The sequence below is a fragment of the Chinchilla lanigera genome, unplaced genomic scaffold (genome assembly GCF_000276665.1).
Source record: "Chinchilla lanigera isolate Chin_1 unplaced genomic scaffold, ChiLan1.0 scaffold00068, whole genome shotgun sequence".
Lineage (NCBI taxonomy): Eukaryota > Metazoa > Chordata > Mammalia > Rodentia > Chinchillidae > Chinchilla > Chinchilla lanigera.
The window spans coordinates 8208761-8221361 of NW_004955469.1; the positions used below are offsets into that span (position 1 = coordinate 8208761).

The following is a 12601-nucleotide window of genomic DNA, read 5'->3' on the forward strand; positions in this document are numbered from 1 at the left end:
GAAACGTCAAGTAGTGTACCTGGTTTTTCATTTTGCCTGGAAAGAAAAATAGCTAGGAGTCTACACTGACTCATACGCAATGATCAGTGGTTTGGCTATATGGCCAGGAATGTGGAAGGAACCATGGTGACAAGGTATTTGGGGCTGGCTTGTGTCCTCTCAAAATCTGTAAGTTGAAGACCTAACCCCAGTATCTCCAAATGTAACTATATAGGAGATAAAGCATTTAAAGAGGTAATTAAGTTACAAAGAGGCTATGGGGTGAGCCCTAATCCAGTCTGGGTTGCATGAGAGGAATCTGGATGCAGAGACACCAGGATGTGTGCAAACAGGAAAGACCACGTGCAGACCCTGAGAAGGGAAAAGGCAGCAAGGCAAAGAAAAGAATCCTCAGAAGGAATGCAAACTGCTAACACCTGGCTTCCAGAACAGTGAGAAATTTTTTTGTTGCTGTTGTTTAAACCACCTATCTGTACTATCTCGTTAGAGCAACACTAGCCAATGAAATACAAAGACATCTGGGGAACAGGTATGTGGACAGACCTCTCTGAATAGGCAAGCAATGTAAACATATTGTGGCCTATGTAAATACTTACCTATGAGTGATTTCAACTGTCAAGAGGATAGGCTGGCCAGTTCTATGCACTCTACTGTGTTTTCCCCCAGTCATTTGTGTCACTGTGCTATGAATGAAGTGGGCACAGAGGGAAGGTATGCAGGTTACTCATGAGCTTAGCAGCAGGACCTGGCTACAGCCACTGTCAAGCGCTCAACCGGCCAGCGGCAGAGACAACACTGAACCCCTCACATGGAGACTCCCCAGGGTGATGTGGCAGCTACCTTGGCGGCAAGCTCATTACAGGCACTGCTGCTGTCATAGAAAGCAGAGTAGGACAGACGCTGGAGATTTGCCTTCTTGGCAGACAATTCTTCTAACAAAACTATCACTTGTGGGCTTAGAGAACTTTTACCCTCCATTGTGGTATTCCACACAGCGTTACTTCTGACAAAGAAACTCACTACACAGTAACTGAGCTGCAGCAACAGGGGCTCTGCCCAGGAAACGCACAGGTTCTACAATGCTCCCTACCACCATGAAGACCTGGCTTGACAGGATGGTGGCACCGACTTTTGAAGACTAAGTTACAGTGCCACCTAAGTGGTGGTATTTTGCAGGGCTACATCAAGGCCCTGCAGGACTCTGTATTTAAATCAACTTCTTTTTTTTTTGTTTGTTTTTTTTCTGGTACCGGGAATCGAACTCACGACCTTGTACTTGCCAGGCAGGTGCTGTGCCACTAAGCTAAATCCCCAGCCCCTAAATCAACTTCTAATACACAGGATTTATGGGTCCAGGATTCTGTACTAGCATGTCCCATGATTAGTCAGTGGAAATCTACAACAGTCAGCTCCACACAGGACTGCTACTGGCCCAGACCTTTCATCACTGAAGGTCTCCTTGCTAGGCAAAGAACCATGACCAGCTGAGGTACTTCCTGAGGGCAAAGTGAGGAGGACATGGGTAGGAGAAATACTGCCCTTCCCACAGCACACTTGGTGTGCAGCCAGCATGTCTCAGTCTCTAAGGGAAGAACAGTCAAGGATTCCAGTCTCCTGGGCTGCCTGTGCTCTCGCAACTATTCCACTCCTAGCCCAGCCAGGGGCTAGGTCTCTTTACATGGGGCTAAAGGTCAGGGCCTTCCTATTAAAGGAGGAAGGTAGTACAAAAGACACTTTCCCCACTCCCAACTGACCCTTCTCCCATGGTCCAGAAAGCTATGAGGCTTTGGAGCATGGCTTCTTCAACAGTGAGATGATGTCCACTTATGTGTAGGCCCTTGAGCCCCACCCCCTACAGGAAAATGGAACCAGGAGGAGGAGTCAGTGCTTCCTCCAGGTTTAACCTTCTACACAAAATACTGAAGTACTGTAGTTATCTTTTTTTTTTTCTTTTCGTGGTACTGGGGATAGAACCCAAGGCTTTTGCACTGAGCTATATCCCCAGCCCTTTTTACTTTGTACTTCGATACAGGGTCTCTTTAAGTCATTAAGTTGCCCAGGCTGGGTTTGAACTTCTTGCCTCAGCCTCTCAGAGAGCTGGGGTTCTAAGCCTGTGCCACAATGCCAGAGGGAGGTGATTACCATTAAAGGTGTCAGTTATTTTCATTTTGGGTTGTTCCTTTAATTGGCTACTCTGACACTTGACAGCTCAGCCCTCTGTCTAAATCAGCTGAGCATTAGACAGAAATACTTACTGTACTGGTTATATTATTTTGTTATGCATGTTTGTGTGTAATTAACCAAATATTTGTGTTTTCTTCTCTATCTCCTTATCATCTAAAACACATTAACCGTTAACTTTATTATCACAGCATTTACATTACGGAATATTACGGAAGAGTGAATTTCACCAAAGGCTGCAAGTTTTGTGTTATTCTGGTTGTATTCAGGACGGCTGCATTACGTTAAGTGAAAGTAAAACAGACTGCTACTGTCTACTTGGGGATTAAGTAGAGTCTGAGATGCTCATGGGTGTCAGACTGAAAGCGGGTGGACTGTGTTAGTCTCTGAATGCATCAACTTGGCTAGATCATCTAGGTGCTGCTCTGAAGATATTTTATAAATGTGACTACAGGCCATAATCACCTAGTAAATCATGAACATCAGAAATGAAAGAGAACACCAGGCTTGGTGGCACACATTTGCAATCCCAGCACTTGGGAGGCTGAGGCAGGAGGATTGCTGCAAGTTCAAGGCCCACCTGGGCTACAAAGTAAATTCAAGGCCAGCCTAAACTACATAGCAAAACCGTGTCTCAAAAAACAAAACAAAAAAAGACATCATTACTTGATACAAAAGTATTAAAACAAGGTAAGCGTGCACTCTGGGAGCCTGAGGTAGGAGGATTGTAAGTTTGAGCCCAGCCTGGGCAACTTAGTCAGATTTTGTCTCAAAAAATAAGGGAGTCAGCTGGTCATGGTGGCACATGAGAGAAAAGAGAAAAGGTAAAATTTAATACGCATTCCTAATAAATCATAAAAACAGAGCTTCTTCAACGAGATAAAGAGCATATATGAAAAACCTACAGTATAGCTAACATTGTACCTAATGGTAACATTTCCACCTAAAATTCATAACAAGTTAGTAGCTGCTTTCACCATTTCTACTCAGTATTGTACAAAGGTCTTAGCCACTGTGGTAAGTCAAGAAATAAATACCATTGAGACTGTAAAGGAAGAAGACAAACTATGTACAGATAACATAAAGAAAATCCTTAGAAAAGCACCCCTCCAAAAAAAACCCAAAGTCAAAGCAAAACTAAGAAATTTCTGCAAAATAACAGGATGTAAGATCTATGTCCAAAAATCAACTGCATTTCTACATATATTAATGGGAAATGAAAGTAAAAAAAGCTTAACTTAAGCTTAACTTTTTTTAAGGTAAGCCTAACTCAGTCATAGAGTATGAGTCTTTCCTCGGTGAAATACCTTGGCACCTTGGTCAAAAGGTGGGAGCATAACTCAGTCATACAGTACAAAGTTAACATGCAGGATGCCCTAGGTTCAAACTCCGGTGTTACAAGCCACAACAAAAACTGTACAAAATGACTTAAAAGTATCAAATATCTAAGTATAAATTTAAAAAATGTGTTCAAAGCCAGGTATGGTGGTGCATGCCTATAATTCCAGCAACTGAGAGGCTGAGGCAGGAGGATCGCCGTGAATTATGAGGCCAGCCTGGGTTACATGGTGAGATCCTATCTCAAAAAAACCAAACCAAACCAAAACAAACCAAATGAAACCAAACGAAACCAAATGAAAAATGCGTTCAAGAGCTGTTCATCAGCCAAGCGTGGTGGGGCACGCCTGTAATTCCAGCACTCAGAGGCCGAGGCAGGAAGATTGCTTTGAGTTTTAGGACAGCCTGGGCTACACAGCGAGACCCTGTCTCAAAAACATACAAACAAACCTGTTCATCCAGAGGTATAAAACAATGCTGAGAAATTCAAGACTTCAATAAACAGATGATTTTGATGAAATGACTTTTAAAGATGTCAGCTCTCCCTAAATTGATAAATTTCAATGCAAGTCCAATCAATTGCCCTAACAGTTTTGTAGATATGAACAAGATGATTATAAAATGTATATGTGAACACAAAGAAACTATTATACCCAAAATAATTGTGGAAGAAACCCAAGTTGAGGTCTTATAATGTCTGATTTCACAATTTACTATAAAAAATACAATAATGAAGACAATGTGATAGTGGCTAGGAAATCCAGATTATTGATCTAAACACACAAGATCAACTGATTTTTGACCAAGGTGCCAAGGTATTTCACTGAGGAAAGAGTCATCTTCTCAGCAAATAGTACCAGAACATTTGGATATTTATATGCAAAAAGCAAAAAAAGACTCTCAATCATTACTTCAAACCACATACAAACATTAACTTGCAATGGAGAGCAGGCCAAAATGTAAGAGTCAAAACTAGAAAACCTCCCGAAGAAAGTATAGGAGAAAGTCACGGTACTCTTAAGTTAGAGAAAATTGTTGCATATCACATATTTGATAAAGAACTTGTATCCTGATATATAAAGAATTCTGAAACCTTGGTAATAAGAAAAAATCAAATGAAATGGGCAAAAAAGATCTGAACAGACACTTTACCAAAGAAGACATATAAAGAGCAAATAAACATATGAAAGATACTCAACATGAATATAAAATGTAAAGGAACAATTAAGTGTTACAATACTCTTATTAGACTGTCTAAAGACTGACCAGCTGAGTGCAGTAGTACATGCCTGTAATCTCAGAACCTGGGGAGGCTGAGGTAGGAAGATTACAAGTTCAAGTACCATCTGAGCAATTTAGTGAGACCATGTATAACGTAACATAACATAACACAACACAACATCACATAGGGCTGGAGATGTAGCTCAGTGGTAGAGAGCCCCGGGTCTAATCCCTACTACCACAAAAGAGACTAGCCATGTAAAGTGGTTGGAAATTAGAATTCATGGGAATCGAATTCACGCCCTTGCACTTACCAGGCAGGTGCTGTGCTGCTGAGCTATATCCCTGGCCCAGAAATTAGAACACTTGTATGCTGCTGGTCTGATAGTTTCTTAAAAGCTGAACACATCAATCATATGGGCCAGAAAATCTACTCCTCAGTGTTTATCCAACAGAAATGAAACAAATATCCAAAGACTTTATGAAGAATAAAGACTTACAGATCCATGTTCATAGAGGCTTTATTCAGAATAGGCCCAAATAGGAAAAAACTCAAATGTCGATCACTGAGTGAATGGATGAGCACACTACAGCAGACAGCGAGTGTTACACAATGGAGTAACACTCAGCGACACTCATGTAACAGCACAGATACATTCAAAAGCATTGTGCTAAGACACAAAAACTATATACTAGCAATGGCCAATCTTTTAACTGCAGTGTGCACACAGCTACATACAGTTGGAAAAATTCAAATTGTACATTAAAGTTTATAAAATTATTATGAAAATAGCATTTCAATGCTGATTTTTAAAAAAATATAAGAACATGAAAAACATATAATCCATAGTATTGGTTTTTATTTCTAACAGAAATTGTATGGGGAAAGCAACAAATCAGTGGGTATTGTTAATATTCACACACAAGTTACATTATAAAAACACAAAAAACTGAAGGAGGGTTTTAATACAGATAATCATACAGATAATTTAAAAATAAAAAAATGACTTGAGTTCTACACTCTTAATGTCCAAGTTACAAAGTTGAATAGAAACCAGTATGATACTGAAAATGATTCCGTAACTTCACTCCTCAAAATCTTGAGTTTCACTTTAACCATTGTTTAAGACATTAACTCTTTCAGAAAATAAGTTATAAGGCCTAAGTCTGAGACATGCTAACACTTACCCAGCGGTTCCACCAATTGGTCCACCAGTCCCATTTTCTTTGCTCTGTCTGCACGAATGCTTCTACCAGTCAGCATTACGTCAAAGGCAGCAGGTATACCCAGCTAACATCAAGAAAGAGTCAGAACAGGGAGGGAAAAGGAGAGTGACAGTTAAAACTTAAAAAGCCTTAAGTTAGCAAATATTAAAATAAGAAAAAAACCCCAACATTTTTATGCTACACAGCATTAAGTTAAATTTTATATACTGATACACACTTAGCTTTGTGATTAGGTTTGGGATCACCTCCAGCTAAAGCAAAAATATTATCTCTTATTTTAGTTCAGTATGTAGGATTTCTGTCTTACGGAATTGATAAGGAGGAGAATTAATTTCACGCTTCCTAAAATTGTGCATTTATGTCATTCTGAGCTTCTTTTTTTATCAATTTTATAATATTTTAAAATTCCTATACTGGAATTATATAGCACAGACTCTTGAGAAATCTGATAGGTTTGACAGTCCTTTTTTTTTGAGACAGGGTCTTGCTATGCAGTTTAGGATGGCCTTGAGCTCACTTTGTAGCTCAGGCTGGCCTTGAACTCACAACAATCCTCCTGCCTCAGCCTCCTGAGTGCTGGGATTACAGGCATGTGCCACCATGTCCAGCTTAGGTTTGACAGTTTTGAGAAAGAATTTTAGGCTCAAAATAGAATCTGGGCAGGGTGTGGTGGTGTATGCCTATAATTCCAGCACTCAAGAAGCTAAGGCAGGAGGACTACCATGAGTTTGAGGCCAGCATGGGCTACATGGTGAATTCAAAGTGAGACTATGAACTACATAGTGAGACTGTCTCAAAAAAAAAAAAAAAAAAAAAAAAAGCAAGCAAGCAAGAATTTGACTGGGGCTCCTTATGTGGGGTACTAGAAAAATGACTTCTAGAATAGGGTGTGGTGGTACATGTCTTATAATCCCAGCTATTTGGGAGGATGACACAAGAGAATCTTAAATTTGAGGTCAGCCTGAACAATTTTAGAGACCCTCTCTTGAAATAACATTTAAAAAAATATGGCTGGAGTATGTAGTTCAGTGCTTGAGAACTTGCCCAGCATGTGTGAGTCCATGGGTTCAATCGCTGGGACTGGGGGGAAAAAGAAACTTCTAGCAATGTTCAAATAACAATGACAGTTAAAAAAAAAAGAAAAAGAAACTCTGCAAATATTTTGTATACACATATGTATTTATTCATGGTCTCAATAAATCTTCCTGATAGTCCTATGAAGGAATATACATTATTTATTATTTGAAAACTAAAACCATTAATCTTTCTTTCTTTCTTTCTTTTGGTGCTCAGTTTATATGAATTTCTCTGCTAAGAGCATTTCTGCTGAGTCTTCCTTTTGTTGGGGAATCCAGGAGGGTCAGTGGGCCTCCACTCGACAGTAAGGCTGCTCTGCAGCCTCCATTTCTGACTCTTCTTTTCCTCTCCTTCAAGTTGCAAAAGCCTAATGCATCTCTTTTTGTCCTACAGAGGACAGCAAGGAGATGGTCTCAATCAGAGAATGGGAAAAGGCCTGCCTCTTACTTACCATGACATACACACCTAGGCTTTTGAAAAAACTATGATGGTGTTGCACAGGAAGAAACAAATTAAACCAAAAAGCTCTAGAAAAGCAAGACATGTGTCTTATTTATCTGTACCCTTCTTCAGAGATTAACAAAGGATCTGGATCAATGACTTTGTGGAATGTAAACAGTGTCTTGGGAATAAATATGTGTCACTAATCCTACATATTCATATTTTATGTGGTTTCCAAAGTCTGCAATGAATGTCTGTATTCTGTGTTTTGTACAATAGGAAATAGATCTAAGGGACATTTCTGTGTCAAGGTTCTAAGTTCATGGGGTGGGGGAGACATGGGGAGGAGGAGCTTAACTCACCATTTTGGGCAGCCTTTGAGTGCCTCCTGCTCCTGGTAAGATTCCCAGCAAGACTTCAGGGACGCCTAATACTGTTTTTCTGTCCTTTGTTGCTATTCTGTATTGGCATGAAATGGCAAGCTTCAAACAAATCAAAGAATGAGAACTTTAGAAAATAAAGCTTCGTAACATCTTCGGACCTGTGATTGTCTAAGGATGACTTACAGCACAGAAATGTGCCCACAGAACAGACTGAAGTTTCTTACCCTAGCACCCAGTGCTTTTTGGAATTTACCCTTTCGGCCTCTCTAAAAGGACTCTTCCCCTATTTTATTAATCTTTTTGGGTTGCAGGTCCCCTTTAAACATCTGTGGAAGGCCATGGGCTCTCTCCATAGACCAGTGAACACATAATCTTATATGGACTTGAGTAAAGAACTCTGAGCCCTACAGAGAGCTTCTTCTCTAGTCAAGCAAGTCTACCTTACAGCCTCCTAGCAGGCACTGCTACTCCTTGCTTTGCACATACTGTACCATACGCTTTTCAGTCATTTTCTGGTTAGTCACGTTGTGGCCACCTTTTAGGACCAGATCTAGGCTTCCTTCATTAGCAAACAGAAGTGTCCAGCACAGAGCTCAGCGTGAGAGTCAACTCAATAAATGCTTTTTTTTTTTTTCCCCTTCCTTCTTTTCTATATGTTCTAGTCTAGTAAGAATCTGCTTTTTCCAATCTTATTATTTACATCTTTGCTACTCACAAGAAACTCAAACATATCCTGTATTATGCTTTGCATGACTCCACCAGACTTAAGATGAAAATGGAGCCCACTTCTGAATTTTATCCTGCAAACCTGAACCAGGTGTTTAGAGAACCAGTTCAAAGCTTCTCAATTTATAAATGAAACCATCACACCTTGGTGTACGCACTCTGTGTCACTTGCTCTATCATACAGTTAAGGATTAAAACACTCAGAAGTTTAAGAGCTACAAAGAAATCCGATTCTCCTCTGGAAACATCTTCACGTACAACAGTAGTCTGTGGGTTTATGGCTGGCAAATCCCACCCATGAATGGGGCAGCGACTGAATGACTGGAACATTTTTTTACCTCAAGTCCTCCTCCCAAGCAGGATCCATTGATGGCAGCTACAATAGGCTTTGTGGACTTTTCAAGTTTTTCAAACATTCTCTGTGCTTCCTGTGATATTCTGGTTGCTTCTTGAGAGGTTTTACATGCTGCTAACATGCTGAAATAGCCACAAAAGTGGAGAACAGAGAAAAGAGGAAACATAAAACCACAGGCTACATTGTTCAGTACTTAGTCCACTATATACTTATCCCATCATATACTTATGTTTGGTAATGAGTCTTCAAATATAACATGAAATTGTATAATTTATTTTTGCTTCTACAACAAATCATTTGATCACAAAGCTCTGTACATAGAAACATTATCTGGTAAATTTTTTCACTATTAGATTAAACAGCAATCAAAATGACAGCCAGGAAGAAAGGAAAGAGAGAGAGAGAGAGACACGAGAGAGACACGAGAGAGACACGAGAGAGAGAGAGAGAGAGAGAGAGAGAGAGGGAGAGACACAGAGACAGAGACAGAGAGACAGAGAGAAAGCAAGCTGCCAAGGTGTCTAGAAGAATTAAAATGTTTAAATAGAACCCTTAATGATTAAAAAAACAAAAGTCTGGCACAATGACATTGTACTTCATATACTTTGTTTCATTTGCTACTTTGTTTCTGAACACACTTAAGAGGATGATTTTGTACTTTGATGAAGGATAAGTAGTATTTTCCTGTGGCTGGACTCACTGGGAGTTGCTCAGCTGGCCTTACAGGAGTTACAAATGTTTTCTTATGAATACAGGTTGCTACTTCCAGGTATGTCAGTTTCTTACTGGTTTAAATAACTGAGCTAGAAAAAATTGTGCTACAGATAATTGTGCTTTTTCTATCAGCATTAAACACAACACTTATAAATTCTATTATAAATACACAAGAAAAAGGTACATGTTGTGAAGCACGGCTTAAAAATACATAAACTCTTTAAGTTCAAATTACTAACCTACAATCCTGGCTACCATTGCTTAAAATATAAACGATAATGTAATACATACCCATACTTTGACAGAATTAACAACTGTTAATGTAACCCATTAAATTAACACTGAAATATATTTCCCTTCCTTATGCACACATTTAAAAAATTGTAAACAAATCATAAAATCATACATTTTTGCATTTTAAAAAGTGAAAAAAATTACTGGCTGCATCTGCAAAGTTTTGTTTAGTAAGCTCAAGGCCTACCACCTACTTCACTTTCCCTGAAGCAATCATTTTCGTATTTGTAGTATATCAGACCAACTCTAAACTTGTGTCCAGAAATAATACAAAGAATTACTTTATGTATAGTTTAAAGACATTTATATAAACTGTATACTATATGAAACATTCTACAACTTGCTTTTGGAAAACTTAATATCACAAGCCAGGTGTGGTGGTGCACACCTGTAATTCCAGCACTCTGGCAGGCTGAGGCAAGAGGATCTCAAGTTTGAGACCAGTTTGGTATCCTGGCAAATTAGGGATATCCTATCTCAAAATAAAAAAGGGAACAGTATATAGCTCAGTGCAAAGGTCCTGGGTTCAATCTTTGATACTGGAAAACAAATAAATAAACAAACAAATAAACCAAAAAATCCTCAAAAAGAAAACAAAAAATACCCCTTAACATTATGTCACTGAGTTCTAATATCATGTTTTGGATCTAATTAATTCCTTTTGACTACTTTGTAGTATCTCAAATATTTCCCTACCTTATATTTAACTTGTTTCTTTTTTTTTTTTTTTTTGTACCAGAAATCAAACTCAGGACCTGCGCTTGCCAGGCAGGTGCTTATGCCACTAAGCTATATTCCCAGCCCTATTTAACTTGTTTCAAATTCTTATTATTTTAAACTACACAGGACTGAATACCCTCATGCACTGGTCCTTATGAAGAAAGGGTAAGATTTCCTCAGCATACACAATTCAAACAGGGTGCATCCCTGGATCACAGGTGTTATTTTCAATTTGCCTAAATGCTGCCAGATTGCTCTCCAAAGTGGCCACACCAACTGGCATTCCCACTAGTAACGTAGTCACTTACTTCTTTCTCCAAGTCCTCGTTGCCACGTATTTTCAAACTTTTAAATGTCTGCTGGTCGGATGGGTGAAAAAGAGGCACTGCTCTTTTAACAAGCCCTTCTAATTTTTTATAGTCATGAAAATCACTTAAAAAAACTTTCAGAGAATTTACTTCTACCTCCTTTTCAATAGAGGAATTGTTAGGCCTAATCGAGGTCCAAGGTGACTTCAAGTTTTCTAACTTACTTGATATCAGCACCTGCGACAAAGCAGCCTGGCTTTGAGGATATAAGGACGGCACTTCGGATCTGATCATTAGCCCAGATTTCATTCATTATTTCCATGAACTCTGATTGTATTTCTTTGTTGAGTGTATTTACCTGCCAAGGGGAAATAGATAAATCTAAGGGTTTCAATTATCAAATGCATTCAATCGCCATCAAATGCTCTTTTGATTATGGGAAATGTGTTTATCCAGCAGACATACACTGTTAAAAGCAAGAAAGAGAAGCAGAAAAACACAAAAAATTCCCTCAAACCCAGTAGTTTTCTGTTCAAGCAGTTTTGACCAACTCTTAGCATCCCCTCTCTTTACAAGTAGGTCTACACAAAAGAACTCTAGTCATTCTCCTAAGTGTTTGAAATAAGAAGAAAAACAATAATAGGGATTGAACCCACACATGTTCTGTCACTGAGATACATCTGCAGCCCTAGGCTATAAGCAAGTATAAGCATTTATTGGCATGGAAAAGTCTGTATAATGTTAATGAAAAAAAGAAATAAGAATTAGATATACAGACTGGACACAACAGTTTATGCCTTTCGTTATAGTTTGTGTCTAAAAGTCCCCCTAAAGCCCTACACAGTCATAAGTGGGGCTTTTTCAGAGGTGACTGGATCTAGAGTATGAGATTGATTCATGATGCAATGCCAGGATTAAGGGTGTGAGGGCTATGCATCCTAAGGGGTGGGTAGCCTGGACACAATATAAGGGTCAGAAAGAGGCTTGCTAAATTACTTATAGTTGGTTGCTTGCTTGTTTTGGCTGTCTTCTGCCTGCCATGAACTGTTTCTCTTCTGTGATGCTCCTCTGCTATTCCACCCTGCCTTAGAGCCAGCCAACTATGAATTTGAAACCTCTATAAACTGTGAGCTAAATAAAATTTCCTCCTTTAACTTTGTGTATCAGGTATTTTGTCTCAGCAATGAGAAAAATGACTAATACACCTATAATCCTAGCTACTCAAGAAGCTGAGACAGGAAGATTACCAAGGTGGAGGCCAGGCTGGGCAACTTAGTGAGACCCTGTCCTGAAATTAAAAAAGAAAAAAGGGCTGCAGATGTATCTCAGTGATAGAACATGTGTGGGTTCAATCCCTATTATTGTTTTTTTTTCTTATTTTAAAGATAAAAGAACAAAAACATATTAACAAACACGCATACATTTACAAAATAACACAAAACAATACAGGCAATACAGAATTTCAGACAAGGTGATAGGAAATTAACAATGGTTGTTGTATTACATATTGATATCTTCAAATTGGTTACTCAGGTAAACAAATAGAGACATGTAAGATTCATCAAACAATTAAACATTAACTGCTCCTTTCAATAAAGCAATAGAAGTCAGTAGTA

At 38.9% G+C, this 12601-nt stretch overlaps 1 protein-coding gene across 1 annotated transcript in view; it reads right to left on the reverse strand.

Annotated features, from left to right (window-relative positions):
* Hadha (hydroxyacyl-CoA dehydrogenase/3-ketoacyl-CoA thiolase/enoyl-CoA hydratase (trifunctional protein), alpha subunit) overlaps window positions 1-12601 on the reverse strand; it is a 49925-nt gene that overhangs the window by 24816 nt on the left and 12508 nt on the right. Inside the window, exons 4-7 of the mRNA XM_005400422.2 lie at window positions 11210-11343; window positions 8933-9071; window positions 7848-7967; window positions 5929-6031 (exon numbers count right to left, since the gene is read on the reverse strand). Of these exons, the coding sequence (XP_005400479.1) occupies window positions 5929-6031; window positions 7848-7967; window positions 8933-9071; window positions 11210-11343 (496 nt within the window). The remainder of the gene's footprint in view (window positions 1-5928; window positions 6032-7847; window positions 7968-8932; window positions 9072-11209; window positions 11344-12601) is intronic.